At 43.1% G+C, this 13,754-nt stretch overlaps 1 protein-coding gene across 4 annotated transcripts in view; it reads right to left on the reverse strand.

Annotated features, from left to right (window-relative positions):
* Positions 1–260: 260 nt before the first annotated feature.
* The window catches only part of DPF2 (double PHD fingers 2), a 442,311-nt gene continuing 428,817 nt past the window's right edge, over positions 261–13,754 (reverse strand). For all 4 annotated transcript variants that reach the window (XM_053719943.1, XM_053719942.1, XM_053719941.1 and 1 more), the window contains one exon: positions 261–937. In XM_053719943.1, the coding sequence (XP_053575918.1) occupies positions 870–937 (68 nt within the window). In that variant the 3' untranslated portion in view covers positions 261–869. The remainder of the gene's footprint in view (positions 938–13,754) is intronic.

The raw sequence follows: 13,754 nt of genomic DNA on the forward strand, positions 1-13,754 counted from the left end.
GTGTGTGTGTGTGTGTGTGTGTGTGTATGTGTGTGTGTGTGTGTGTGTGTGTGTGTGTGTGTGTGTATGTGTGTATGTGTGTATATATATATATATATATATATATTTTATTTATTTTTTTTCCTTTTTCATATGATAAACCACACCATCCTTATCTCACACAGTGCTGAAGTCACAATGTAAATGGACAAATAATCAGCAACCAACATTTTTGTTATCATTGCCAACAAAATCAACATTTAGACTCACAATTAGGTATATCAGGTTCAAAACACTGGTGTCACTTTTTTAATATAATGGGAAAAAAAACATATATATATCTATATATGTATGTGTATGTGTATATATATATATATACACAAACACACATATATATATATATATATATATATACACACACATTGTATATTATACATTGTACATACAATGCATTAAATCATTTTTCAGCTAATAAACCAGCACTCTGTTATATCTCTGCATTAAACAATGTTTTTGAAGGACTAGGTAAACCGGACTAATCTAACGTGACCATTCTCTCATATAACTTTTCTTGTACATTGTAGGAAAGAGTGGTTGTGTCCTGCCAGGAAAGAGCCTAGTTTTGGCTATTTTAAGTGCCCATCTAAACATACTCTCTATAGGACACAAACCCTCTGTCACTGAGCGTGTGGGACAGAATGACACAAGCGTATATTGTGCCTAGGTATACAGACACATACATATGAATTCATTCAGTTGATACAAGCAGGACAGCGCCATAAAACCCATCAGTTCGGTTTCCAAAGTAGCAGGATTCTCAGCTCCGGATCATTTTGAGGGTCACAGAGAGTCTTACTAGCCCCTCACCACGTGCTGTCAGAAGGGACCTGTCAGGAGTTCTGATAAATTGAAGCTTTGTCCTTTAGTAGATCCAAACATAAGTGACAGCTCCAACTTCCTACAAGAAACATAAGAAAAACAGAGCAGGTTTGTCATTGTTTTAAAGTATCCTATCTCCTCTGCTGTAGTGAGTTAAAAAAAATTGTTATGTCTATCATCGGCCCTGCACTACTCTGTTTAAACCCAACAAAGGGGTTAAACACACGGTAGGTAGAAGTGCCACAAAAGATCCACAGAGCACTGCTGGTGGCTTATCCAATATCTGAGTTGAGCAACTAGTGCTCCGTGGTTTTCCGTTGTGGGGATTAAAGACACTGTAGTGCAAAGTCGATAGTCTAAAAAATTTGAGCAAGTCATTATGGCCCTTTAAGTCTGCAGTGTGACATTTTCATCATTTGAAAACCCCAAACTTTCAGAGTTAAAGGGACAAATCACAAAAACTAAATTTATGCTTACCTGATAAATTATTTTCTTTCCTGGCATGCAGAGTCCACGATTCCATTCAATTACTGTTGGGAATTCAGCTCCTGGCCACCAGGAGGCGGCAAAGACACCCTAGCAAAGCTTAAAGTGAATGTAAATTTTGATGCTTAAGTGCCCGGTTTTTAAAACTTCGATTAAAAACAGGGGCACTTTAATTTATCAAAATTTACATTTCACTCCTGTTGTGAAAAAAACAAAATTTCTGCTTACCTGATAAATTTATTTCTCTTGTGGTGTATCCAGTCCACGGATTCATCCATTACTTGTGGGATATTCTCCTTCCCAACAGGAAGCTGCAAGAGGATCACCCACAGCAGAGCTGCTATATAGCTCCTCCCCTCACTGTCATATCCAGTCATTCGACCGAAACAAGACGAGAAAGGAGAAACCATAGGGTGCAGTGGTGACTGAAGTTTAAATTAAAATTTAAACCTGCCTTAAAAGGACAGGGCGGGCCATGGACTGGATACACCACAAGAGAAATAAATTTATCAGGTAAGCATAAATTATGTTTTCTCTTGTAAGGTGTATCCAGTCCACGGATCATCCATTACTTGTGGGATACCAATACCAAAGCTATAGGACACGGATGAAGGGAGGGACAAGGCAGGAACATAAACGGAAGGTACCACTGCCTGTAAAACTTTTCTCCCGAAAATAGCTTCCGAAGAAGCAAAAATATCAAATTTAAAGAATTTTGAAAAGGTATGAAGCGAAGACCAAGTCGCCGCCTTGCAAATCTGTTCAATAGAAGCATCATTTTTAAAGGCCCAAGTGGAAGCCACAGCTCTAGTAGAATGAGCTGTAATCCTTTCAGGAGGCTGCTGGCCAGCAGTCTCATAAGCTAAACGAATTATGCTTCTTAGCCAAAAAGAGGTTGCCGAAGCCTTTTGACCTCTCCTCTGTCCAGAGTAGACAACAAACAAAGCAGATGTTTGCCGAAAATCTTAGTAGCTTGTAAATAATACTTTAAAGCACGAACCACGTCAAGATTGTGTAATAGACGTTCCTTCTTTGAAGAAGGATTAGGACACAATAATGGAACAACAATGTCCTGATTGATATTCTTATTAGATACCACCTTAGGTAAAAACCCAGGTTTGGTACGCAGAACTACCTTATCTGCATGGAAGATCAGATAAGGAGAATCACATTGTAAGGCAGATAAATCGGAAACTCTACGAGCCGAGGAAATAGCTACCAAAAAAAGAACTTTCCAAGATAAAAGTTTGATATCTATGGGATGAAGAGGTTCAAACGGAACCCCTTGAAGAACTTTAAGAACCAAATTTAAGCTCCAAGGCGGAGCAACAGATTTAAACACAGGCTTGATTCGAACTAAAGCCTGACAAAATGCCTGAACGTCTGGGACATCCGCCAGACGCTTGTGCAAAAGAATAGACAGAGCAGAAATCTGTCCCTTTAAGGAACTAGCTGACATTCTTTTTTCCAATCCTTCTTGGAGAAAAGATAATATCCTGGGAATCCTGACCTTACTCCATGATGGATTAACACCAATAAAGATATTTACACCATATCTTATGATAGATTTTCCTGGTGACAGGCTTTCGTGCCTGAATTAAGGTATCAATGACCGACTCGGAGAAGCCACGCTTTGATCAAATCAAGCGTTCAATCTCCAGGCAGTCAGTTTCAGAGAAATCAGATTTGGATGGTTGAAAGGACCTTGAAGTAGAAGGTCCTGTCTCAGCGGCAGAGTCCATGGTGGAAAGGATGACATGTCCACCAGATCTGCATACCAAGTCCTGCGTGGCCACGCAGGCGCTATCAAGATCACTGATGCTCTCTCCTGCTTGATTTTGGCAATCAGACGAGGGAGCAGAGGAAACGATGGAAACACATAAGCCAGGTTGAAAGACCAAGGCGCTGCTAGAGCATCTATCAGCGTTGCCTTGGGGTCCCTGGACCTGGATCCGTAACAAGGAAGTTTGGCGTTCTGGCGAGACGCCATGAGATCTAGTTCTGGTGTGCCCCAACGATGAATCAATTGTGCAAACACCTCCGGATGGAGTTCCCACTCCCCCGGATGAAAAGTCTGTTGACTTAGAAAATCCGCCTCCCAGTTCTCTACACCTGGGATATGGATAGCTGATAGGTGGCAAGAGTGAATCTCTGCCCAGCGAATTATCTTTGAGACTTCTAACATCGCTAGGGAACTCCTTGTTCCCCCTTGATGGTTGATGTAAGCCACAGTCGTGATGTTGTCCGACTGAAATCTGATGAACCTCATTGTCGCTAGCCGAGGCCAAGCCTGAAGAGCATTGAATATCGCTCTTAGTTCCAGAATGTTTATTGGAAGTAGTGTCTCCTCCTGAGTCCACGTTCCCTGAGCCTTCAGGGAGTTCCAGACTGCCCCCCAGCCTAGAAGGCTGTCATCTGTCGTTACAATTGTCCAATCTGGAATGCGAAAGGTCATTCCCTTGGACAGATGGACCCAAGATAGCCACCAGAGAAGAGAATCCCTGGTCTCTTGATCCAGATTTAGTAGAGGGGACAAATCTGTGTAATCCCCATTACACTGACTGAGCATGCATAGTTGCAGCGGTCTGAGATGTAGGCGTGCAAACGGCACTATGTCCATTGCTGCTACCATTAAGCCGATTACTTCCATACACTGCGCCACCGAAGGGCGAGAAGTGGAATAAAGAACACGGCAGGAATTTAGAAGTTTTGATAACCTGGTCTCTGTCAGGTAAATCCTCATTTCTACAGAATCTATTAGAGTTCCCAGAAAGGAGACTCTTGTGAGAGGGTATAGAGAACTCTTTTCTTCGTTCACCTTCCACCCATGCAACCTCAGAAATGCCAGAACTATGTCCGTATGAGACTTGGCAATTTGGAAATTTGACGCCTGTATCAGAATGTCGTCTAAATAAGGGGCCACTGAAATGCCCCGCGGTCTTAGGACCGCCAGAAGTGACCCCAGAACCTTCGTAAAGATTCTTGGGGCTGAAGCTAACCCAAAGGGAAGAGCTACAAACTGGTAATGCCTGTTCAGGAAGGCAAACCTGAGAAACCGATGATGATCTTTGTGTATCCGAATGTGAAGATAAGCATCCTTTAAATCCACTGTAGTCATGTATTGACCCTCCTGGATCATAGGTAGGATGGTACGAATAGTCTCCATCTTGAATGATGGGACTCTGAGGAATTTGTTTAAGATTTTGAGATCTAAAATTGGTCTGAAGGTTCCCTCTTTTTTGGGAACAACAAACAGATTTGAGTAAAATCCCTGTCCCTGTTCCTCCTTTGGAACTGGATGGATCACTCCCATAACTAGGAGGTCTTGAACACAGTGTAAGAATGCCTCTCTCTTTATCTGGTTTGCAGATAATTGTGAAATGTGAAATCTCCCTTTTGGAGGAGAAGCTCTGAAGTCCAGAAGATATCCCTGGGATACAATTTCCAACGCCCAGGGATCCTGGACATCTCTTGCCAAGCTTGGGCGAAGAGCGAAAGTCTGCCCCCTATTAGATCCGTTACCGGATAGGGGGCTGATACTTCATGCTGTCTTAGGGGCAGCAGCAGGTTTTTTGGCCTGCTTACCTTTGTTCCAGGTCTGGTTAGGTCTCCAGACCGACTTGGACTGGGCAAAAGTTCCCTCTTGTTTTGCATTAGAGGAAGTTGATGCCGCACTCGCCTTGAAGTTTCGAAAGGCACGAAAATTAGTCTGTTTGGCCCTTTTGGACCTATCCTGAGGAAGGGCATGACCTTTTCCTCCAGTGATATCAGAAATGATCTCCTTCAAACCAGGCCCAAATAGGGTTTGCCCCTTGAAGGGAATATTAAGCAGCTTAGACTTCGAAGTAACGTCAGCTGACAATAATTTAAGCCATAGCGCCCTGCGCGCTTGAATAGCAAAACCAGAATTTTTAGCCGTTAGTTTAGTCAAATGAACAATGGCATCAGAAACAAAAGAATTGGCTAGCTTAAGTGCTCTAAGCTTGTCAAGTATGTCATCCAATGGGGTCTCTACCTGTAAAGCCTCTTCCAGAGACTAAAACCAGAAAGCCGCAGCAGCAGTGACTGGGGCAATGCATGCAAGGGGCTGTAGAATAAAACCTTGTTGAATAAACATTTTCTTAAGGTAACCCTCTAACTTTTTATCCATTGGATCTGAGAAAGCACAACTGTCCTCGACAGGGATAGTAATACGGTTAGCTAGGGAAGAAACTGCTCCCTCCACCTTAGGAACTGTCTGCCATAAGTCCCGTGTGGTGGCATCTATTGGAAACATTTTCTTAAAAATAGGAGGGGGAGAGAACGGCACACTTGGTCTATCCCATTCCTTAGTAATAATTTCTGTAAACCTTTTAGGTATTGGAAAAACATCAGTGCACACCGGCGCTGCGTAGTATTTGTCCAATCTACACAATTTTTCTGGCACTGCAATTGTATCAGTCATTCAGAGCAGCTAAAACCGCCCTGAGCAAAACGCGGAGGTGTTCAAGCTTAAATTTAAATGTAGACATATCAGAATCAGGTTGAATCTTTTTCCCTGAGTCAGAACCATCACCCACAGAAAGCAGCTCTCCTTCCTCAGCTTCTGTATATTGTGAGGGAGTATCAGACATAGCTCTTAAAGCGTCAGTATGCTCTGTATTTCTTCTAACTCCAGAGCTGTCTCGCTTTCCTCTAAACTCAGGTAGTCTGGATAATACCGCTGACAGGGTATTATCCATGACCGCCGCCATGTCTTGTAAAGTAAACGCTATGGGCGCACTAGATGTACTTGGCGCCATTAGAGCGTGAGTCCCTCGAGCGGGAGTCAAAGGATCTGACACGTGGGGCGAGTTAGTCGGCATAACTTCCCCCTCATCAGATTCCTCTGGTGATAAATTGTTTAAAGACAGAATATGATCTTTATTGCTTAAAGTGAAATCGGTACATTTGGTACACATTCTAAGATGGGGTTCCACTATGGCTTCTAAACATAATGAACAAGGAGTTTCCTCTATGTCAGACATGTTTAAACAGACTAGCAATGAGACCAGCAAGCTTGGAAAACACTTTGAATCAAGTTAACAAGCAAAAAATAAAAACGGTACTGTAAACCAAACAAGATTTTTACAGTGTATGTAATAAGTTAACAGAGCATTGCACCCACTTGCAAATGGATGATTAACCCCTTAGTTAAAAAAAACGGATAAAAAAAAAACGATAGACTTTTTTAACAGTCACAACAAACTGCCACAGCCCTGCTGTGGGCCTACCTTCCCAAACAAACGACTTTGGAAAGCCTAAGAGCCCTTTAGAGATGTCCTATAGCATTCAGGGGACTCCTGGAGGAAGCTGGATGTCTCAGTCTGTAAAAGTTACTGCGCAATAAAGCGCTAAATTAGGCCCCTCCCACTCATAGTAACACAGTGGAAAGCCTCAGGAAACTGTTTCTAGGCAAATTTAAGCCAGCCATGTGGAAAAAAAACTAGGCCCCAATAAAGTTTTATCACCAAAGTATATATAAAAACGTTTAAACATGCCAGCAAACGTTTTATATTGTAAATCTATAAGAGTATTACCTCAGAAAGTAAGCATACCAGTCGCTATTAAATCACTGTATTCAGGCTTACCTTACATAAATCTGGTATCAGCAGCATTTTCTAGCATTCACGTCTTCTAGAAAAAAAATTAACTGCACATACCTCAAAGCAGGATAACCTGCACGCAATTCCCCCGCTGAAGTTACCTCTCTCTTCAGTTATGTGTGAGAACAGCAATGGATCTTAGTTACAACCTGCTAAGATCATAGAAATCACAGGCAGATTCTTCATCTATTTTCTGCCTGGGACAAAATAGTACAACTCCGGTACCATTTAAAAATAACAAACTTTTGATTGAAGAAAAAAAACAACTACGTTTCACCACTTCTCTCTTACTACCTCCATTCTTTTCTAGAGTTGCAAGAGAATGACTGGATATGGCAGTTAGGGGAGAAGCTATATAGCAGCTCTGCTGTGGGTGATCCTCTTGCAACTTCCTGTTGGGAAGGAGAATATCCCACAAGTAATGGATGATCCGTGGCCTGGATACACCTTACAAGAGAAACAACTGCCTTAAAATGACAGGGCGGGCCGTGGACTGGACACACCACAAGAGAAATAAATTTATCAGGTAAGTATAAATTTTGTTTTCTCTTGTAAGGTGTATCCAGTCCACGGATTCATCCATTACTTGTGGGATACCAATACCAAAGCTATAGGACACGGATGAAGGGAGGGACAAGGCAGGCGCTTAAACGGAAGGCACCACTGCCTGTAAGACCTTTCTCCCAAAAATAGCCTCCGAAGAAGCAAAAGTATCAAATTTGTAGAATTTAGAAAAAGTATGAAGCGAAGACCAAGTCGCCGCCTTACAAATCTGTTCAACAGAAGCCTCATTCTTAAAAGCCCATGTGGAAGCTACCGCTCTAGTGGAATGAGCTTTAATTCTTTTTGGAGGCTACTGGCCAGCCGTCTCATAAGCTAAGCGGATTATACTTCTTAGCCAAAAAGAAAGAGAAGTTGCCAAAGCCTTTTGGCCTCTCCTCTGTCGAGAGTAGACCACAAACAAGGCAGATGTTTGACGAAAATCCTTCGTAGCTTGTAAATAAAATTTTAAAGCACGAACCACATCAAGATTGTGTAATAGACGTTCCTTCTTTGAAGAAGGATTTGGACAGAGTGAAGGAACAACAATCTCCTGGTTTATATTTTTATTAGATACTACCTTAGGAAGAAAACCAGGTTTGGTACGTAACACTACCTTATCTGCATGGAAAATGAGATAAGGGGAATCACATTGTAAAACAGATAACTCCGAAACTCTTCGAGCCGAGGAGATAGCTACTAAAAACAGAACTTTCCAAGATAAAAGTTTAATATCTATGGAATGCAAAGGTTCGAACGGAACCCCTTGCAGAACCATAAGAACTAAATTTAAACTCCATGGTGGAGCAACAGGTTTAAACACAGGCTTGATTCTAACTAAAGCCTGACAAAAAGCCTGAACATCTGGAGTATCCGCCAGACGCTTGCGCAAAAGGACAGAGCAGAAATCTGTCCCTTTAAGGAACTAGCTGACAATCCCTTCTCCAATCCTTCTTGGAGAAAAGATAATATCCTAGGAATCCTGACCTTACTCCATGAGTAACCTTTGGATTCACACCAATGAAGATATCTACACCATATCTTATGATAGATTTTCCTAGTGATCGGCTTTCGAGCCTGAATTAAGGTGTCAATGACCGACTCAGAGAAACCACGCTTTGATAAAATCAAGCGTTCAATCTCCAAGCAGTCAGACGCAGAGAAATTAGATCTGGATGGTTGAAAGGACTCTGAAGTAGAAGGTCCTGCCTCAGCGGCAGAGTCCACGGTGGAAGGGATGACATGTCCACCAGATCTGCATACCAAGTCCTGCGTGGCCACGCAGGTGCTATCAAAATCACAGAAGCTCTCTCCTGCTTGATCTTGGCTATCAGACGAGGGAGCAGAGGAAACGGTGGAAACACATAAGCCAGGTTGAGATCAGTGCATTTGGTAAACATTCTAAGAGGGGGTTCCACAATGGCTTCTAAACATAATGAACAAGGAGTTTCCTCTATGTCAGACATGTTTAACAAACTAGTAATGAGACCAGCAAGCTTGAAAAACACTTTAATAAATGTGAAAAACAGAATTTATGCTTACCTGATAAATTACTTTCTCCAACGGTGTGTCCGGTCCACGGCGTCATCCTTACTTGTGGGATATTCTCCTCCCCAACAGGAAATGGCAAAGAGCCCAGCAAAGCTGGTCATATGATCCCTCCTAGGCTCCGCCTACCCCAGTCATTCGACCGACGTACAGGAGGAAATATGCATAGGAGAAATCATATGATACCGTGGTGACTGTAGTTAGAGAAAATAATTCATCAGACCTGATTAAAAACACCAGGGCGGGCCGTGGACCGGACACACCGTTGGAGAAAGTAATTTATCAGGTAAGCATAAATTCTGTTTTCTCCAACATAGGTGTGTCCGGTCCACGGCGTCATCCTTACTTGTGGGAACCAATACCAAAGCTTTAGGACACGGATGAAGGGAGGGAGCAAATCAGGTCACCTAAATGGAAGGCACCACGGCTTGCAAAACCTTTCTCCCAAAAATAGCCTCTGAAGAAGCAAAAGTATCAAATTTGTAAAATTTGGCAAAAGTGTGCAGTGAAGACCAAGTCGCTGCCTTACATATCTGGTCAACAGAAGCCTCGTTCTTGAAGGCCCATGTGGAAGCCACAGCCCTAGTGGAGTGAGCTGTGATTCTTTCAGGAGGCTGCCGTCCGGCAGTCTCATAAGCCAAACGGATAATGCTTTTAAGCCAAAAAGAAAGAGAGGTAGAAGTTGCTTTTTGACCTCTCCTTTTACCAGAATAAACAACAAACCAAGAAGAAGTTTGTCTGAAATCTTTAGTGGTCTCTAAATAGAATTTTAGAGCACGGACTACGTCCAAATTGTGTAACAAACGTTCCTTCTTTGAAACTGGATTCGGGCACAAAGAAGGTACAACTATCTCCTGGTTAATATTATTGTTGGAAACAACTTTCGGAAGAAAACCAGGCTTAGTACGCAAAACCACCTTATCTGCATGGAACACCAGATAGGGCGGAGAACACTGCAGAGCAGATAACTCAGAAACTCTTCTAGCAGAAGAAATTGCAACCAAAAACAAAACTTTCCAAGATAATAACTTAATATCTACGGAATGTAAGGGTTCAAACGGAACCCCTTGAAGAACTGAAAGAACTAGATTAAGACTCCAGGGAGGAGTCAAAGGTCTGTAAACAGGCTTGATTCTAACCAGAGCCTGAACAAACGCTTGAACGTCTGGCACAGCTGCCAGCCTTTTGTGAAGTAAAACAGATAACGCAGAAATCTGTCCCTTCAGAGAACTTGCAGATAATCCCTTCTCCAAACCCTCTTGTAGAAAGGATAAAATCCTAGGAATTTTTATCTTGTTCCATGGGAATCCTTTAGATTCACACCAACAGATATATTTTTTCCATATCTTATGGTAAATTTTCCTAGTCACAGGCTTTCTAGCCTGAATCAGAGTATCTATTACAGAATCTGAAAACCCACGCTTTGATAAAATCAAGCGTTCAATCTCCAAGCAGTCAGTTGGAGAGAAACCAGATTCGGATGTTCGAATGGACCTTGAACAAGAAGGTCCTGTCTCAAAGGTAGCTTCCATGGTGGAGCCGATGACATATTCACCAGGTCTGCATACCAAGTCCTGCGTGGCCACGCAGGAGCTATCAAGATCACCGAAGCCCTCTCCTGGTTGATCCTGGCTACCAGCCTGGGAATGAGAGGAAACGGTGGAAAAACATAAGCTAGGTTGAAGGTCCAAGGTGCTACTAGTGCATCTACTAGAGTCGCCTTGGGATCCCTGGATCTGGACCCGTAACAAGGAACCTTGAAGTTCTGACGAGACGCCATCAGATCCATGTCTGGAATGCCCCATAATTGAGTTATTTGGGCAAAGATTTCCGGGTGGAGTTCCCACTCCCCCGGATGGAATGTCTGACGACTCAGAAAATCCGCTTCCCAATTTTCCACTCCTGGGATGTGGATTGTAGACAAGTGGCAGAAGTGATCCTCCGCCCATTGAATTATCTTGGTCACTTCCTCCATCGCCAGGGAACTCCTTGTTCCCCCCTGATGGTTGATATATGCAACTGTCGTCATGTTGTCTGATTGAAACCTTATGAATTTGGCCTTTGCTACATGAGGCCAAGCTTTGAGAGCATTGAATATCGCTCTCAGTTCCAGAATGTTTATCGGGAGAAGAGATTCTTCCCGAGACCATAGACCCTGAGCTTTCAGGGGTTCCCAGACCGCGCCCCAGCCCACCAGACTGGCGTCGGTCGTGACAATGACCCACTCTGGTCTGCGGAAGCTCATTCCCTGTGACAGGTTGTCCAGGATTAGCCACCAACGGAGTGAATCTCTGGTCCTTTGATCTACTTGAATCGTCGGAGACAAGTCTGTATAGTCCCCATTCCACTGTCTGAGCATGCACAGTTGTAATGGTCTTAGATGAATTCGTGCAAAAGGAACTATGTCCATTGCTGCAACCATCAATCCTATTACTTCCATGCACTGTGCTATGGAAGGACGAAGAACAGAATGAAGAACTTGACAAGAGCTTAGAAGTTTTGATTTTCTGACCTCTGTCAGAAAAATCCTCATTTCTAAGGAATCTATTATTGTTCCCAAGAAGGGAACTCTTGTTGACGGGGAAAGAGAACTTTTTTCTATGTTCACTTTCCATCCGTGAGATCTGAGAAAGGCTAGGACGATGTCCGTATGAGCCTTTGCTTTTGACAGAGACGACGCTTGAATCAGGATGTCGTCCAAGTACGGTACTACTGCAATGCCCCTTGGTCTTAGAACCGCTAGAAGGGACCCTAGTACCTTTGTGAAAATTCTCGGAGCAGTGGCTAATCCGAATGGAAGTGCCACAAACTGGTAATGCTTGTCCAGAAAAGCGAACCTTAGGAACTGATGATGTTCCTTGTGGATAGGAATATGGAGGTACGCGCATCCTTTAAATCCACCGTGGTCATAAATTGACCTTCCTGGATGGTAGGAAGGATCGTTCGAATGGTTTCCATTTTGAACGATGGAACCCTGAGAAATTTGTCTAGGATCTTGAGATCTAGAATTGGTCTGAATGTTCCCTCTTTTTTGGGAACTATGAACAGGTTGGAGTAAAACCCCATCCCTTGGTTCTCTTATTGGAACTGGATGAATTACTCCCATCTTTAACAGGTCTTCTACACAATGTAAGAATGCCTGTCTTTTTATTTGGTTTGAAGATAATTGAGACCTGTGGAACCTTCCCCTTGGGGGTAGTTCCTTGAATTCCAGGAGATAACCTTGAGAAACTATTTCTAGTGCCCAAGGATCCTGAACATCTCTTGCCCAGGCCTGAGCAAAGAGAGAAAGTCTGCCCCCCACCAGATCCGGTCCCGGATCGGGGGCCATCCCTTCATGCTGTTTTGGTAGCCGTGGGAGGCTTCTTGGACTGCTTACCCTTGTTCCAGCCTTGCATCGGTCTCCAGGCTGGTTTGGGTTGAGAAGTATTACCCTCTTGCTTATAGGATGTAGAAGTAGAGGCTGGTCCGTTTCTGCGAAAGGGACGAAAATTAGGCTTATTTCTAGCCTTAAAAGACCTATCCTGAGGAAGGGCGTGGCCCTTTCCTCCGGTGATGTCTGAAATAATCTCTTTCAAATCAGGACCAAACAGTGTTTTGCCCTTGAAAGGGATGTTAAGCAATTTTGTCTTGGAAGACACATCCGCTGACCAAGACTTTAGCCAGAGCGCTCTGCGCGACACGATAGCAAACCCTGAATTTTTCGCCGCTAATCTCGCTAATTGCAAAGCGGCATCTAGAATAAAAGAGTTAGCCAATTTAAGTGCATGAACTCTGTCCATAACCTCCTCATACGAAGATTCTTTATTGAGCGACTTTTCTAGTTCTTCGAACCAGAAACACGCTGCCGTAGTGACAGGAACAATGCATGAAATTGGTTGAAGAAGGTAACCTTGCTGAACAAACATTTTTTTAAGCAAACCCTCTAATTTTTTATCCATAGGATCTTTAAAAGCACAACTATCTTCTATGGGAATAGTAGTGCGTTTGTTTAGAGTAGAGACCGCCCCCTCGACCTTAGGAACTGTCTGCCATAAGTCCTTTCTGGGGTCGACTATAGGAAATAATTTCTTAAATATAGGGGGAGGAACAAAAGGTATGCCGGGCCTTTCCCATTCCTTATTTACTATGTCCGCCACCCGCTTGGGTATAGGAAAAACATCGGGGGGCACCGGAACCTCTAGGAACTTGTCCATCTTACATAATTTCTCTGGAATGACCAAATTGTCACAATCATCCAGAGTAGATAATACCTCCTTAAGCAGTGCGCGGAGATGTTCTAATTTAAATTTAAAAGTTACAACATCAGGTTCAGCTTGTTGAGAAATTTTTCCTGAATCTGAAATTTCTCCCTCAGACAAAACCTCCCTCCTGACCCCTTCAGATTGGTGTGAGGGTATGTCAGAAACGTTATCATCAGCGTCCTCTTGCTCTTCAGTGTTTAAAACAGAGCAATCGCGCTCTCTTTGATAAGTAGGCATTTTAGATAAAATATTTGCAATAGAATTATCCATAACAGCCGTTAATTGTTGCATAGTAATAAGTATTGGCGCACTAGATGTACTAGGGGCCTCTTGTGTGGGCAAAACTGGTGTAGACACAGAAGGGGGTGATGCAGTACCATGCTTACTCCCCTCATCTGAAGAATCATCTTGGGCACTATTATTATCTGTGGCATCATTGTCCCTACTTTGTTTG

Source organism: Bombina bombina, chromosome 7 (assembly GCF_027579735.1).
Source record: "Bombina bombina isolate aBomBom1 chromosome 7, aBomBom1.pri, whole genome shotgun sequence".
NCBI lineage: Eukaryota > Metazoa > Chordata > Amphibia > Anura > Bombinatoridae > Bombina > Bombina bombina.